The sequence below is a fragment of the Tauraco erythrolophus genome, chromosome 9 (genome assembly GCF_009769465.1).
Source record: "Tauraco erythrolophus isolate bTauEry1 chromosome 9, bTauEry1.pri, whole genome shotgun sequence".
Classification (NCBI taxonomy): Eukaryota; Metazoa; Chordata; class Aves; order Musophagiformes; family Musophagidae; genus Tauraco; species Tauraco erythrolophus.
The window spans coordinates 22,975,318-22,991,276 of record NC_141473.1 but is presented as its reverse complement, the minus strand read 5'-3'; the positions used below and the strand labels follow the sequence as shown (position 1 = coordinate 22,991,276).

Sequence of the window (15,959 nt, the reverse complement as noted above, 5' to 3'; positions counted from 1 at the left end):
TCCTTTTCTCCTCGATAGGGTGATAGTTTTGCTGTAATTGAGATCCATAACTAATCCAGGAGAAATTACAAAGAGAAAGTGAGAAGGGAATGCCTGAGACTACAGCTGTATCTTGGGTATTTTCCCCTCACACAGTGCAGAGGAGCCAGAACAGACTGCATTTATAATCTTACTCAGTCCCACCTGTCCCAGCTCACCTCTTCTCCAAGACCCCTCCACTAGCATTTGGTTTTGTGTGACAGGTCAGGTCAGACTAAGGAAGTATCTGAGCAGCAAACAGGACCAGGACTGAAAGGCTACTTATAAGCTACTTTTCAGCAATTCAGATATAAACCATCTTACTGCAGGACTAGCAATTAAAATCCAGTGGTTCACAGCCATGTTATTAGGATTGTGCAAAGGCAAGTACAGTTCAGATAGCCAAATGTCTTCTGTGGGAGGGGTTTACCACATGCAGTGAGTGCAGAATTAAAAATTAGCCATGGAAGACAAATTCCTGAGCTTCTTCAGTCCAACAGTTTTGAAAAGCAATCTTGTGCATGACACTTTCATATTTTGCTCTTCCCTTCCTGCCTTGTTACGTTACAGTTTTCTCCACATCCTACATTTCTACCTTATGTTGCCCCTGGCATATGTGGAAGCAGATAATTGCTCTTATCACACCACAGCTCCAAGCTCTGGAGCACAGCTGCAGCCAATACAAAGGAGATGGGGAACTTTCAAGCAAATCCAGGGACCTGTGTGCAAACCAAAGAATGTGTGACAGCTGTAGACAATCAAGCTGTTGAATTTCCTCCTTTAATTTATTTTATCCCCATTTCCTTCATTTATCCATGCTACCATTATCCTGATTTCAGCACCAAATCCTCCTTCTCTGCTTCCAATTTGACCAAATAGTGCTAGGAACTTTGTGCTGTTCCAAGAACACCACAGGAAGGCAGCTCCCACCTCACCATTCCCCTGGCTACTGTGAACAAAAAGCAAACTGTCCTTGAGAGTCAGCAGCATCAGAGTTACTGGAGAAGGCATTGAGGTCCTTTAAAAAAGTAAAAAAAAAAAGAAAAAGGTCACCTCTGTAGCTATAGGCCTCCAGCACAACACCTGCATCCCTCTATCATCAAAAGGAGACACTATTTGAGCTGCACTTGGAGTCATGCCCTATGAGTGCAACGTGTAGATGATATTTAGCTTATGCCTATACGCCTTAGCAGGGGCTTCTCCACCTTCACTCAGTGCTGGCTGAGTCACAGTTGCTGTCTGTCACTCCTGCATCTCCGCACATTGGCTTTGCCACCCTGCAACAGAAAGGAGCTACAACTCTATCACCTGCTCTCTTACAGATCAAGGGGATCTTACATGACCAAACACAAGCCTTACATGTCCTACCTGTACCTGAGGGATCAACTAATACAGATGTATCTATGTCTCTCTCAGGGCTGGAAGAGGGGGAATCGCTCGAAAACCAAGTAAGCTTAATTCTCTACCCTGAATGTTATCTTGCAGAATTCCCATCTGTGTCACTCATGGACAATCAGAGCCCTATACTTGTCCCCCAAGGCACAGAAGACTGCAAGGCCTGGAATAAAAAAGTAGGAATACCCAGGACACCTCAATTCCATCATTTGAGTCCCTTGAGATAAGGAATCAAAATTAATTTCTGCTTTACATGCTTTCTACATTTGGAACACAGAAGAGCCAACCAGGAAGCTTTCCCTAAGCTGTTAAGTCCTCAGGCAGAAAAAAGGCTGGACACAGGTGTTGCAGATTGACATCGCTAGAAAGGAAGAGCAGATCAAGCAGAGCCCAGCCCCGAGGCTGCCTGTTTCCAGTGCAGCAGGCTAACTCCACAGCTGGTATTTGTGAGGTGTGGGCATTTATATTGGAGACTCACTACACTGTTCCAGAGCGTGAAGTGAAACGCCTTCACATTGCTTCTACAATGAACATGCGTAACAGACACAGAATACAGCATTGCTGCCAATTCTTTCCTCTAATTTGAGAGGTCATTCATGTGATTTCAAGCAACAGCATACTCAGCCCTGCCCCAAAAAAAGGCTTAACTACAGTTGTTTTGTGATACAGCAGGTCCCTTACCAGCTGCCTTGGGAATTTTCATCGTAAATGCAGCACACACAACACCTTGTTAATGTCTATCCTCTTCAGGGAGGGAAGGGGAAAGGTGTTTTCAAGGCTGTATGCAAAAATACTTTCTTGAACAAAGACAACTTCTCATCCTCCCATGGTTTAATGATTACTGGAGGGAGATTCGAAAGGTCAGTATGTCCATACCCAAGATGTTACGCCAAACAACAGTACATCCACCTGCTCCTGCTGTAATGAGTGTTCTTCAAACAAGGTCTTCAAACAAAGTATTTTCTTTACTTTTTTCAAGCATGTTTTCCAGTCAAGCCCTTTTAGGTTATACTGAAGGTTTTGGTAACATTGCTTATCAAGATTTAGTTTCTAAAAGGACATGTGTTCTTTCTTGGTCAAAGGGAAACTTCATGTTGGTGCAAGGCTGCCAAGACACGCATCAGTGTTCTCCTTCCCAAACATGATACTTTTTCTTCAAGTCCCAAAGCACCAAAATTGTTCCAAGCAAAAAAGTTATAGAAGGCCAAGAAGTTTCACTGAAAATCATGGGAAAAGTCACCAGAGCTTTAGGGAGCAGGACAGGGAAGAAAACATTTGGCTCCCACTTATAAATAATTTAAGACAACCCAAAAATATCTGTACAAACACACATACAAACAAAAATCTCATATTCCACAGATGTTGAGAGATTCAGCGACCTCTTGGGGGCACAGGTGGAGGATAAAAGCCTTCACAGCTTACAGGCCTATAAAAAAAGACAAAGAATACAAATGCATAAAAAAACCCAGCAGAGAATAGGCTTCTGGAATAACACATTGCATGCAATAACATATCTAAGAATACTGTACAAGCAATAGTCATACAAGAAGAAAAACAGACTATCAGTGATTCAGCAACAGAGCAGGTGCCAAGGTGCCAGAGCCCTGTTCCTGTCCAAGTTATTTCTTCTGCTCTTCAGCTGCAGTAATTCTACTATTAATGTTCTAATACTTGGTTGGAATAAAACTTTGACAGTATAATAGCTTTTTCCTGAAAATTAGATGATGAGCAATAGGAAGAGATCAAAACATTTAAAATCTTTTTTTCAAACTAACTACAGATAAATTCCAGCTATATTCTTGCCAGAGCCAAGGCAACATACAGAACTTACTGCACCCATACGTTAGTAATTACTATTTTAACTGTTGGAGAGTTTTATTAGCTTCTGTACTTAGATAAGCCTCTGGGACCTGGACTTCATAATCTTGCACTGCTTGGACTAAAGGAATGTTTACAAGTTTGTAGTGGTGTGATCAAATCAAGGCAAAAACCCCTCAATACCTTTTATAAAGCCAGTGCAGTTCTTACTTTGAGGCCAATCATACATGTAAGCAAGCGTGCTTTGGAGAGATCTGAAATTTGTAAAAAGAAAAAAAACTCCAAGGGAATGCCAAAGGGGAATTCCCTCTCCACTACACTTTGTATGTACCAAGAGAATCTTCTCAGGAGGATCAGGTACTAAATTTCTGCCAGGGGCAGGATACTACTCCACCTGAGTCCGTCTTTCTAGGTCAAGTGTCATGTGCTTCAACAGTGCTGTCCCTTGCAGGGTTTGAACCGCAGTAACAGCATTGCACAACAGGCAAGTTACCAACTAGGAAACCAATTCCACCAAGTACTACAGATGAGAAACAAGGATTTTGCAGTTCCTAATAGTGTGTGTTTACAGATTATAGTCTGGTAGATTTTGTTGAAAGACACGTTTGCTTCCTGCCTTGCTTTCTGCCCAAGGCTTCCATATTGATTCACTGAAAGCCCATGTTTGAGCTGCATTTTAGCTGTACCTGCTTGCACCTCGGGGAGGCACTCTGGGAGGCCTTTCTGGGAAAGGCAGCCTCTCCGCTTGGTAGGCAACTGGGCTGCGGCTTCTAGTTGTTTCTGAGACTTCATTATCCTACAAAATAAAGAAAAGTTACAGATCAGCAGAATTTGGTTCTTGTTAGCTTCACAACAGAAGTGGCTACGTTTTGCCATTTCTGGAAATGCAATGCCATCCTTGAGCTCCTTTTCTTTTGGATGGAAACAAGCCATGTAGTTAAGAACAGTGTACCCGTAAAGCAAAGGTGAGAGCTTACCTCACTGTCCCCTTCCATCCCACTGCTGACACTCAATATGCTCCGAGTGCTGGAGCGGTTACTTGCACTACCTGGCGCAAGCAAGAGAAAACAAACTGATTATTAAATCCTGGTGATTTAACTGCAAATCACTAACTTAGGACTCCTTCTAACCTCATGCTTACCTCTTGCGCACATCATTAAATGCTTGTTTAGATTAATTTATTTCCACTGTTATTTTTCACATGTTCAGGATCCAAACAACAGCATTTCATACAACACAGACCTCAAGACCAAACCATTCAGTTTTGCTTTCTTTCTAGCAGATTCCTGCCCTATCTAGGTCTCAACCATAATCTAACTGAAAGGATCCAGTGCCAGTATTAGCTGGCAAGTCAGGTAAATATTTTCACAAGTGTTACACACCCAACATTTATGTATATATAAATTATCAGTTCCCGTGTCCTTAACAACTGCATGGAGGTAGATGGCTCTGAGCACTGCCACACATTCATTCCTGGAATAAGTGACTGCTTGAGAGGTTGTTGTTCCCAATAGCCATTCACCACCTCCTCTCACAACAATCCCTACTCATCACAGGAACGTTTCCTAGTCTATTTCAGAGATAAAAATCACAAGTTTGTTCAAACAACCTTCAGCAACCATTTATGCAAATCCATTTAATTTGCATGGAATCAGAGTAGGGAATGTTTTTGCAATCAGTCATGCCATCTCTGAAGGGAACAGCAACTCACAAACATATCCTACACTGCTATGGCTGGTTTCAGTCATAAATACATAATGTTCTATAGAGCTGTGCAATACTAGGACATTAATGTTCAGAAACATATACATTGAAACAGAGGCTAGAGAGGTTTTCTCAAAAGCTGCAGTCCCTCCCTAGCCTTGGTGAGGTAACTCTCATTATCAGTGGGTACAAACTGCAGCACTCAGAGTGCTAAATACTGTGTTAGAGTCCGTTCTCACAGTCACGCCATGGGAAAGAGAGCCAACCTGCACACAGCGAACTCTGCAGCCTTGTTAACATTTCTTTAACGACTGCTTATATGCAAGTTACTGGCTCAGTCAGCTGCCTCTGGTACCTACAGATCCATACCTCTGGATGTGTGCCAGCTATATCTTGCCAAGAGCCACAAAGGTACTAACCTCACTGTGACTCAGTTTTCCTTTCAGAGGACCAAAATTATCTTGAATTCTGCAAGAATTGCTCAGTCGGCAATAACAGCAAGAATGCAGGGATTTTATGTGCACAAATTAAACCAAATAAACAAAGACAATAAAAATGTGCAGACTGTCCAAGTCACTCAAGAGATACCACAGTTAATGAAAAATGCTGTCCTTTATCTACAACAATGAAGGAAACAACATATAGAGACTGGTTCCCAGCTTGCAATGTAACTATGCCCTTCAGACCAGAATAGCACACTGCCTGCTGAGAGTCCAGCGAAGGAGCATCCTTTTGTCTAAAAGAGCAGCTGCCATCTACTTGTAAGAACTGAAGATGGGTGATATGCCTTCCCTGACAAGGCTCAATGGCAATCTTCCACTCATCTAGTTCCAACCCCCCTGCCATGGGCAGGGACACCTTCTCCTACATCAGGTTGCTCAAAGACTCATCCAACCTGGCCTTGAACGCTGGCAGGGATGCAGCATCCACAGCTCCTCTGGGCAACCTGTTTCAGTGCTTCACCACCCTCAGAGTGAGGAATTTCTTCCTAACACCTAATCGAAATCTACCCTCTTTCAGTTTAAAGCCATTGCCCCTTGTCCTATCAGTATATGTCCTTGTAAAAAGTCCCTCTCCAGCTTTCTTGTAGGCCCCCTTTAGGTACTAGAAGGCTGCTAGAAGGTCTTCCCAGAGCCTTCTCTGCTCCAGGCTGAACAACCTGAACTCTCTCAGCCTAACTTCATAGGAGAGGCACTCAGCCCTCAGATCATCTTTATGGCCCTCCTCTGAACTCACTCCAACAGCTCCATGTCCTTCTTCTGTTGGCAACCCCAGAGGTGAATGCAGTAATCTAGGTGAGGTCTCACGAGAGCCGAGTAGAAGGGCAGAATCCCCTCCCTCGACCTGCTGACTGCGCTCCTTCTGATGCATGGCTGGCTTTCTGGGCTGAGAGCGCAAATTGCCGGCTCATGTTGAGCTTCTCCTCAATCAACACACCAAGTCTTTCTTCTCACAGCTGCTCTCAGTCCATTCTCCACCCAGCCTGTACTTGTGCTTGTGATTGCCCCGACCCATGTGCAAGACCTTGCACTTGGCCTTGTTGAACTTCATTAGGTTCTCATAAGCCCACTTCTCCAGCCTGTCAAGCTCCCTCTGGATGGCATCCCTTCCCTCCAAAGGATCGACCACAACACACAGCTTGGTGTTGTAAGCAAGCTTGCTGAGGGTTCACTCGATCCCACCGTCCAGGTTGCCAACAAAGATGTTAAACAGTGCCGGACTCAATACTGACCCCTGAGGAACACCACTTGTCACTGGTCTCCACTTGGGCATGGAGCCATTGACTGCAACTCTTTGAGTGCGACCATCCAGCCAATTCCTTATCCACCGAGTGGTCCATCCGTCAAATCCATGTGTCTCCAATTTACAGACAAGGATGTCATGCAGGACAGCGTCAAATGCTTTGCACAAGTCCAGGTAGATGATGTCAGTTGCTCTTCTCTTTTTCACCAATGCTATAATTCCGTGGTAGAAGGTCACCAAATTTGTCAGGTATGATTTGCCCTTAGTGAAGCCATGTTGGCTGTCACCAATCCCCTCCTTTTTTTGCCATGGGCATTAGCATAGTTTCCAGGAGGATCTGCTCCATGATCTTGCCAGGCACAGAAGTGAGACTGACTTGCCTGTAGTTCCCTGGGTGTTCCTTTTTTTTTTCCTTATTAAAGATGGGGGCTGGGTTTCCCTTTTTCCGGTCAGTGGGAACTTCACCAGACTGCCACAACTTCTTAAATATGATGGATAGTGGCTTAGAAACTTCATCTGCGAGTTCCCTCAGGACCCACAGATGCACCTCATCAGGTCTCAGACTTGTGCACCTTCAGGTGCCTTAGATGGTCTTGAACCTGACCTCCTATAGCAGGCAGTTCTTCATTCTCCCAGTCCCTGCCTTTGCCTTCTGTGACTTGGGCAGTGCAGCTAGAACACTTCCCAGTGAAGACAGACAAAAAAAAAAATCATTGAGTAGCTCAGCCTTCTCCATATCCTGGGTAACGAGATCTCCCGTTTCCTTCTGGAGAGGGCCCATGTTTTCCCCAGTCCTCCTTTTATCATCAACATAACTATAGAAGTTTTTCTTGTTGCCCTTGATGTCCCTGGCCAGGTTTAATTTTATCAGGGCTTTAGTTTTCCTAACCTGATCCCTGGCTGCTCAGACAATTTCTCTGTATTCTTCCCAGGCTATCTGTCCTTGCTTCCACTCTCTGTAGCTTCCTTTTAGTGCTTGAGTTTGTCCAGGATCTTCTTGTTCATCCATGCAGGCCTCCTGGCGTTTTCACCTGACTTCCTTTTGTTGGGATGCATCTCTCCTGAGCTTGGAGGAGGTGATCCTTGAATATTAATCAGCTTTCTTGGGTCCCTCTTCCCTCCAGGGATTTATCCCATCGTACGCTACCAAGCGGATCACTGAAGAGGCCAAAGTCTGCTCTCCTGAATTCCAGGGTAGTGAGCTTGCTGTGTGCTCTCGTTGCCACCCTAAGGATCTTGAACTCCACCCACTTCATGGTCACTGTGGCCCAGTCTGCCCTTGAGCTTCACGTTCCCCACCAGCCTCTCCTTATTGGTGAGAACAAGGTCCAGCATAGCACCTCTCCTCGTTGGTTCTTCTGTCACTTGGAGAAGGAAGTTATCAAGAACACATTCCAGGAACCTCCTGGATTGCTTATACCCTGCTGTGTTGTCCCTCCAACAGATCAAGGTGTTTGAAGTCCCCCATGAGGACCCAAGCTTCTGAACATGAGGCTGCTTCTATCTGTCTATAGAGGGCCTCATTCACTTGGTCTTCCTCATCAGGTGGCCTTTAGCAGACTCCTACTATAATGTCACCTGTCCCCGCCCTCCCTTTAATCCTGACCTATAAACTCTTGATCAGCTCCTCATCCATCCTCAGGCAGAATTTCATGCACTCCAGCTGGTCACTGACATAGAGGGCAACATCTCCTCCTCATCTCCCCTGCCTGTCCTTCCTAAACAGTCTGTATCCTTCCATTCCAACACTCCAGTCATAGGTCCCATCCCATCACATCTCCATGATGCCAATAACATCACAGCCCTGCAGGCATGTACATGTCTCTAACTCCTCTTGTTTATTCCCCATGCTATATGCATTTGCAGAGGCATTTAAGTTGGGCCCTCAATGAAGCTGACTTACTAGATGTAATTCCTTTCTGCTGCTCTTCAAGTGCTATCAGCTTGTCAAGGGCAAGCCTGATATTATCCCAGTCCCACTTCAAGTCTACTTTAAAGCTCTGTCAATGAGCTCCACTAGCTCATGAGCAAAGACCCTCTTCCCGCTTTGAGAAAGGCGAAACTCATCTGACCAAGCCTGGTGGCATGTAGGCCATCCCAAAGATGCCTGAACTACCTGATGTACCTGGAGTTGCTTTTACAGTTTTGAGGACAGCCAGCATGAGTCATGCAGGGTTTGGGCAGCGGTGCCAGTAAGGGGATTCAGGAACTGCCCCCTGAGCTGACTCCAGAGTCAGGCTAGGGAAGTGTTTTCCATCCCGCTTTTCTGTAGAGAGGGTGACAACACTCAGGGTTTGCTTACTTGTTGTGCTGGATGTGCTTTCTGTTTTCCAGTCTCCTCGCTTTAACTCCTTTTTCGGTTGGAAAATGTTTTTCCTGGGGGCATATTCATATATTCCACATTCTGGTTTCCCCAAAGTTTTATGACAATGTCGAATAGGTACTGTAATTTCCAAATCTGGAAGGGAAAATGAACAGCTCAGAAGAGTCTATGCAAGCATAGCCTCTGAGAGACAGCTTTGCACCCCAGAACAAAGTTAAACACAACCATGTAAGTGTGATCATAACTGTACATGAATGAATCGAGATTAACATCAGATATGGGCATCCTTTCCTCAGTCTGGGAAATTGAGGAGTCAAGTAATTTTCCTATGTTTTAGCCAACACACACATGGATGTGACTATCAAGATATCATATAACTACAATACCCACAGAGACATTTCTGTCTGAAGAGCCTGTTCATATTGTTAGCTGCTTCACTACCCGAGAATGTCAGAATCAGAGACTGTTACCTGCACTTTTGTCTTTTTTTTGCTTCTCCATTTGCCTCCTGGTTATGCTGTCTCGTAGCCGTTTCAAATTTTCCTGAAAACATCACAAGATATTCTTTTCAGGGCTTTAGATAAAGGAGGATGAGCAGCTTTCTGACAATACTGATATATTTCTGCTAACTTTGCAACCAAGCTGTAACAAAGCCTGTTAGACCTGGCTGAAGTTCAAACCATGTCAACAGGTTTTAATCTATTCCCTTCAGAAATCAGTGTGCCTTTCAGAACCCAAGTTTTTTCAAATGTTCATTGTGTCTGTTAAGGTCAAGTTCACAGACTCACTGGCAGTTGCAGAAAAGCAGCACATTTGGTTTAAAACTGTTTTCTGTTTCCACTGTGACACTGGCACAGAAGCAAGACCCACGTTCAAGTAACTGCACAGTCCTTTCTGTGCTAATGAACAGATAATTCTGACTGCAGGGACAGAGGAGGCTGCCACACATCCCAGAGTGTGAGGGAATCCAGAAAGAATTCACGATGTCCCCACCAAAACAAGAGGAGACACCTGGAAATGTAACTGGGAGCAAAGTCTCTTCACCATTGTGTGGCAGCATGCTGCACCTTACAGTAAGGAAAGATGGAGTGGGGGGAAGACAACTTTTCCAACAGGGAAATATGTACATGTGTAAGAGAAGGAAACCTCTGAATAGGTGGAAAAGAAGATGGAGCAATTGCTGTACCATGAGGCAAGGTCTGGAGCAGAGACTTTGAAAGCTGCTCATGGGACGGGGCACAGAGCATGCCACTTCATCTCTGCTACAGATATTTGTCCTGTTTTTGACAAAAGTTGGAGTACTTGTTTTGGCATAATTTTTCTGGAATTTTACAGGCAAAGTTAATAATTTTAAATCACAAAAGCCATCTCCAAATACATTTTTAAAAATCATATCTAAGAATAGCAAGATATAAATGTTATTCATTAATAGAGCTGTTTCCTCATGACCCCTCTGCTACTCTCTGACAGCAAAAAGCAGTAGAAGGTTTTCAGTCAGTTTGCTGAACTATCTTCAAATTAGTTCTTCTGAAAGATTCAAGACTTTTGGTGCTTTGGGTTTTTTAGAACCATTACTGGGTGCCTGCCCTACTCAAAGTAGTAATCTTTAGTACGACCAACTGGCTTCCATCACTGGATGGACTGAACTAAGCAAATATACCTGCTGGTCACACACACTAAAGGAGCACTACGCTAACATTTGCTTCTTAAAAAAAAAAGTAGTTCAGATTTAGAAGGTTACTTGTTAGACAGAAACCAATTTTAACAGTTGCCCTAACTTAAGCCGATCTAGAAACGCACACAAAACCCTAGAAAACCATGCACAGTTGTCCCAGTTTTGACTGGGACAGAGTTAGTTCTCCTTTTCAGCAGGTAGAAGAGCTCTGTGTCTTGAATTCAGTCTGGGATTTGTTAGGAGAAGAATGTTGATAGTGCACTGGTATTTACAAATGGTACTGAGACACCAAGGACCTTTCAGCTTCCCGTGTTTTTGCCGGTGTGCAGGAGCACAACAGGCTGGCGGGGAGCACAGCCAGGACAAAGGACCCACAACTCCCCTTATGATTTGAACTTAGATTTAGGATTGAGGTCCAAATTGGCCAATGGAGTATTCCATATCATGCAACATCATGCCCAGTATTTAGATGACAATTGCCTGGGAAGAAGCTCTTGCTCTTCTGAGAACTCTTTTTCTTCAGAGGGCTCTCTCTCAGACTCTCTGGAGTTCTATCTCTCCCTCACTCTCTTTTTGGGCTTCTCGCTTGTCTAGGATTGCAGTGTTGGGACTTACCTGTTTTGGAATCGTTTGCCAGGATGGGACAGGTGTTGGTCACCAAGTGGTGAGCAACTACAATGTGCATCACTTGTTTGTGTATGTTATTATCTACTGCAAGATGAATAGATCTGTAAAACAGCTATCTGCTTGCTGCTGTATGGCAACAGTCCCTCCGTGTCAGGAGAGAAGTCTACTAGCTTGGGGACTATGTTAGCAGTCTTCCTTCTCCAACCAGGAAAGAAACGTACCCGCGCCAAACAGCTTGTGATATATACCTAGAGAGACAGTTGTATTTCTTAAACAAGTGGAATAAGCCTGTACCTGCTGGAACCGGAATGATTCTGATCTCTTTTTCTGGTTCAGTTGCCACTCCTTAAAATGAAGTACAGCTTCATCAACAGTGAGTATGCCCATTTTCACTTGCTCCTGTAACGTAATCAGCTGCCGTTGACCTGGTGTTTTCATTCCAGCAAATGGATCATATATGCTTGATTGAGACAGGTCCCTTAGAGGCCTGACTATTGTCTCTGAAGAGAACACCAAAAATATTACTGAACTTGTGGCATCTGCCCTTCTCACTGAATACAGAGAAACTTAAGCACCCCCTTGATATAGCAGAAATGCAAAAAAAAAAAAAAAAAAATCAGTGTTATAGACTGTGTTTCCCTAACCATAAGAGTGTTTTGTCATTATGCCATCCTGCTACTTGTCAGGGCTAAAAGCCCAGCTGAGAGGTAGCCTTGTACACAAGTATGTCCCAGGAATAATCTCTGTTATTAAAACAATTTAAGCAAACAGCACAAAATGTACTCCTTAAAGTGCTCTGCTTCCTCACTGCAAAAATATCTCTCTCCTCAGCAATCCACAAACCACAGCTTTCACCTTGGCAGTCACAAACCTAGACTCTTCCTAGGTAATATGTGTAGTGTAACTCCAGAAATAGAAAGGTGAAAATTCATCCTATTGATGCTGGCTCTTTAACTCATTTGCAACATAAAGATGAGTTCCCAACATATGACATAAAAGCTCAGATGTGGTTCCTGGCACTCTGATAGTGCACAGGATAAGAGGTGAAGGAATTTCAGTTTTGGAAGTGCAGAGATCAATGGCAAGCAGTTCACTAAAGGTTAAATCCTCAAAAATAATGATCAACAGGCCGTGGCTATATCCAGAAGATCAAAAGTGGGACATCGACTCCATGAAGTAATATGGGTCACAACATAAAAAAGGACTTCAATGATCCTTTATGATCCTGACTGAGGATAAACTCCAAGATGGGATATGTACACTATGTGATACAAGGGTACACCCCTCATACTCTGCAGTTATAAAAAGTTTCCAGTGTCACATAAGGTCAGACAGGTTGGGTCATTCATCTAGGACTATTATCCCCAGAGCCTTGTAAAACAGACTATTCTGTCACAATTCACACAATTGAAGCTACCTCAGCAGATTTGCTTTTGGATTACTAGAAAGATTTTCAAGGTGAAATTCTGACTTACCTTTCTTAACCCTTCCTCTAGGGACATAGAGATTCTCAGGTCTTTGAGCTTTTTGTGCAAAAACTGTAAAACAAACACTCTTTAGATACCGAAATGCATCTCATGAAAACAGAAATAGCAAGGACGAACATGGGAAGCATTCACAATTCTGCACTGCATTACAGCTGCTGTTACTCTACTAAGTCCATCGAAGAAAACAAGATAAGGAGTTGTACACTCGAGCTCCTCTTCTACTGACCTCGAAGAATTTAGCTCAGCCACCTCTAAGAGAAATCTGGACATGCTTTCCCCACAGTCCTGTCATGGGGGAAGGAGTCGTCATTGAAATTCCTCTCCCACATGTTACTGTAGTTCTTGATAGAATGTTTGTGAAATATGACCAAGATTGCCAAAACTGCCTAGCAAACAAAGAGGCACAATTTTCTTCAATTTCAATTAAACCCCACCTCAGAGAGAGGTACAGAATCATGTCCTATGTAAATGCTATTGAATCAATGATACCATTATAGAGCAGCAATGTCTCACTTTATTAGCTTGATTGTGTCCTTATAATATCAGGATCTTTCCTATTTAGTTGGATTTGTTTATGCAGTCTGGAAGTAATCTGTCATCCTACGGCTTTGACTAAGAGCAAGCTCAAGCTAAGGCTTCAGGATACAATATCCCCACGTTTTCAGAGCAAGCATAAGATGAAAAACAGATCTGAAATTGAATCCCAAAGGTAATCCAGCTCTTCCAGAGTGAGAAAGGCTCCAGAGCCAAATAATCCTTGGCATTTATTTAGCAACTGGAGCCCATGGCAAGGCTGTTCTACAGTTGATTAGTCTAGCCCTGGTACCCAACTCACTTTTGGAGATGTACAGCTCATTGTCCGGCTGTGGAGAGCTGGATTCCGGTCTTGGAACAGGAACTGGAGGTCTGCTAGCCATTTCCTGTGGAAGAGTATCTTGTTCCACTGAGTAGTATACATCTTCACCATACTGCTGGTAAACTTCCTCTGAATCTGGTACATCCATGTTGCTGCCTACAACAGAGTAGAGTTTGTAAGAAAAACAACCTGGCCACTTCACTAAACACTGGATCCCTCCAGATGCACTACGTACCACATTCTTACCAACCTGGCCATTTCATAGGCAAAAACATCCAGTTCTGCAGTCACTCAAAGTGCCAAAGCCCTTCAAGACAGGACTTTAAAGTCATTAACATCTAGTAGCACATAAGTTTTTGCCACTAAGCCTGTACCATCTGTTTTGGTGAAGAAACCATAGTGGAAATCTCATAACTGTTTTTAAGAACTCGAGGAATAGGTAGTTCATTTAATTCCAGTTAATTAACACATCATAACAGTTAACAAATCAAAGAGAGCTCTGTTTTTTCCCAAAAGCTACTTGTGGTGGTCTACAGAGTACTCCAGAGAATTATTCCTTTGTCTGAAATGAGCAATTGCCATCAGCTGACAATACACTTGATCTCAGAACAATGTGTCTCAGAGGAAGCTGGGCTGAGTACACACATCTGTGTGATGTTGTAACACCTAGTTGAGTCAATGCAACGGGACTGCCAGAGCATCGGTGTTGGCAAGGAAAACAGAACAACATGTTAAGAGCCACAGACTTAATCTTGCTCTGCCTCTAGCCGGGTCATCCACAGAGAGTGAGCCTGTATCCCATGGAACCTGGTGAGTCAGGAAAAGGTTTGGACAACCTGATCCCGCTCAGTGGGGACAGCATAGAGCTAAGGTGTGGCTTTGGTCAGAGAAGGCAGAGGGAGCAGTGAAGAGGCAGAGCATAGATCAGGTTTGGGAGCCAGCAGTTCTTTTCCTCTTTCCAGGCTGCCAATTTCAATGGACGGACTTTTGAATAAAACATCTACATTAAAATTAATCACTAGTTTATGGTGCTCTACTATATACTCAGCCTCTGTCCATCATCAGGACACCAGAATTAATTCCCATCACTAAGATAAGGACAAAAGACAGCCATTCCTGAATAGATACCAGCTGTGTGTTTGCACTAACTGGTAGGCAGGGACTGAAACTAAAAATCACTCCTCCGCTTTGGTAAGAAACTAACCACATTTGTGAAATCACCTCTCAAGCTGCTTTTTGTTGTGCCTTGTTTGTACTCACTAAGGCAAAGCTGTCCATGTCAAACAGTGTGGACTAGCTCCTATCATTAACAAATCAAGAAGAAATCTCAAGTTCTGTTTAATTGGTTTAACCATGCTACTGTCATCCCTCTCTCCAAAGAGGTCTCACCTTCTAAAAACTTGCGGAGCATTGAGTCTTTTGTAGTTAGAGAAACTTCATCTCCAGCTACTGGAGTGTCTGGTTTGGTCTGAAGCATCTCTACATCTGAGAAAAAGTAGAAAGATGAACTTGTTAATTATGCCCTTAAACATGTTGAACAATGTAATATAATATAATAAAATGATGTGATATTTCTGACTGGAGCTATGGCCTATGGTGAAAATCAAAGAGGAAGCCAGGCAACTGACCAGATACTTGCCTCAAAAAAGACTCCTAAGTTGCTATGCTCAGTCCACTCTGCACAAATCTTTGTCAGCTGCCTGATGCTTAAAGTTGAGGGTGACTAACATGGCTTATGGAGAAGTTATGACAATGTTCCAAGCAGGCACTGAAGATTAGCTAGTATTGAGAGTGTATTGGCCAAGTGAAGGTTTTGGCCTCTGCACAGTGCTCCTGAGAGATCAAACAATGAAAACTCTGCGACTTGGCAATACAAGACATTAAGGGCAATTTGGCCACAACAGAAGACAGTATTTGCTTTGTTTATTGGACAAAAGAAAAAACAGCTGGCTGAGTTAATTAGTTGGACTGGAAGGTGTTTAGAGGATCAAATGATAATTTAGTTTTGAGAAAGGAGTGACAGCAAACAGTAAGATACTTTAAGTCACTGTTTTGACATAAAGAATTCTGATTTTCAAAAAAAGACTCAATCTCATTGTAACCCTAAAACTAAAGTAAAATGTAAGGTAACCATACTCCTAATGATATTAAAACCAAGAGTGATATAAATGAATTGTTGAGGCTTATTGATATAAGTGAATTGTTGACACATATTGTAAAATATCTATTACTGTGTAAACTAGATGGTTTGGGTTACATGAGGGAATATAGAATATTCCTCTCTACATTTCTTTTTAGTATTTGCTGACTTTT

The 15,959-nt window shown here is 43.2% G+C and overlaps 1 protein-coding gene across 1 annotated transcript in view; it reads right to left on the bottom strand.

Moving 5' to 3' along the window:
- Positions 1-2,449: 2,449 nt before the first annotated feature.
- Positions 2,450-15,959, bottom strand: part of PIK3AP1 (phosphoinositide-3-kinase adaptor protein 1) — a 29,565-nt gene continuing 16,055 nt past the window's right edge. Inside the window, exons 8-16 of the mRNA XM_086616517.1 lie at positions 15,036-15,131; positions 13,626-13,802; positions 12,779-12,841; positions 11,598-11,803; positions 9,472-9,544; positions 8,981-9,136; positions 4,209-4,279; positions 3,918-4,027; positions 2,450-2,839 (exon numbers count right to left, since the gene is read on the bottom strand). Coding sequence (XP_086472643.1) covers positions 2,785-2,839; positions 3,918-4,027; positions 4,209-4,279; positions 8,981-9,136; positions 9,472-9,544; positions 11,598-11,803; positions 12,779-12,841; positions 13,626-13,802; positions 15,036-15,131 — 1,007 coding nt within the window. The 3' untranslated portion in view covers positions 2,450-2,784. The remainder of the gene's footprint in view (positions 2,840-3,917; positions 4,028-4,208; positions 4,280-8,980; positions 9,137-9,471; positions 9,545-11,597; positions 11,804-12,778; positions 12,842-13,625; positions 13,803-15,035; positions 15,132-15,959) is intronic.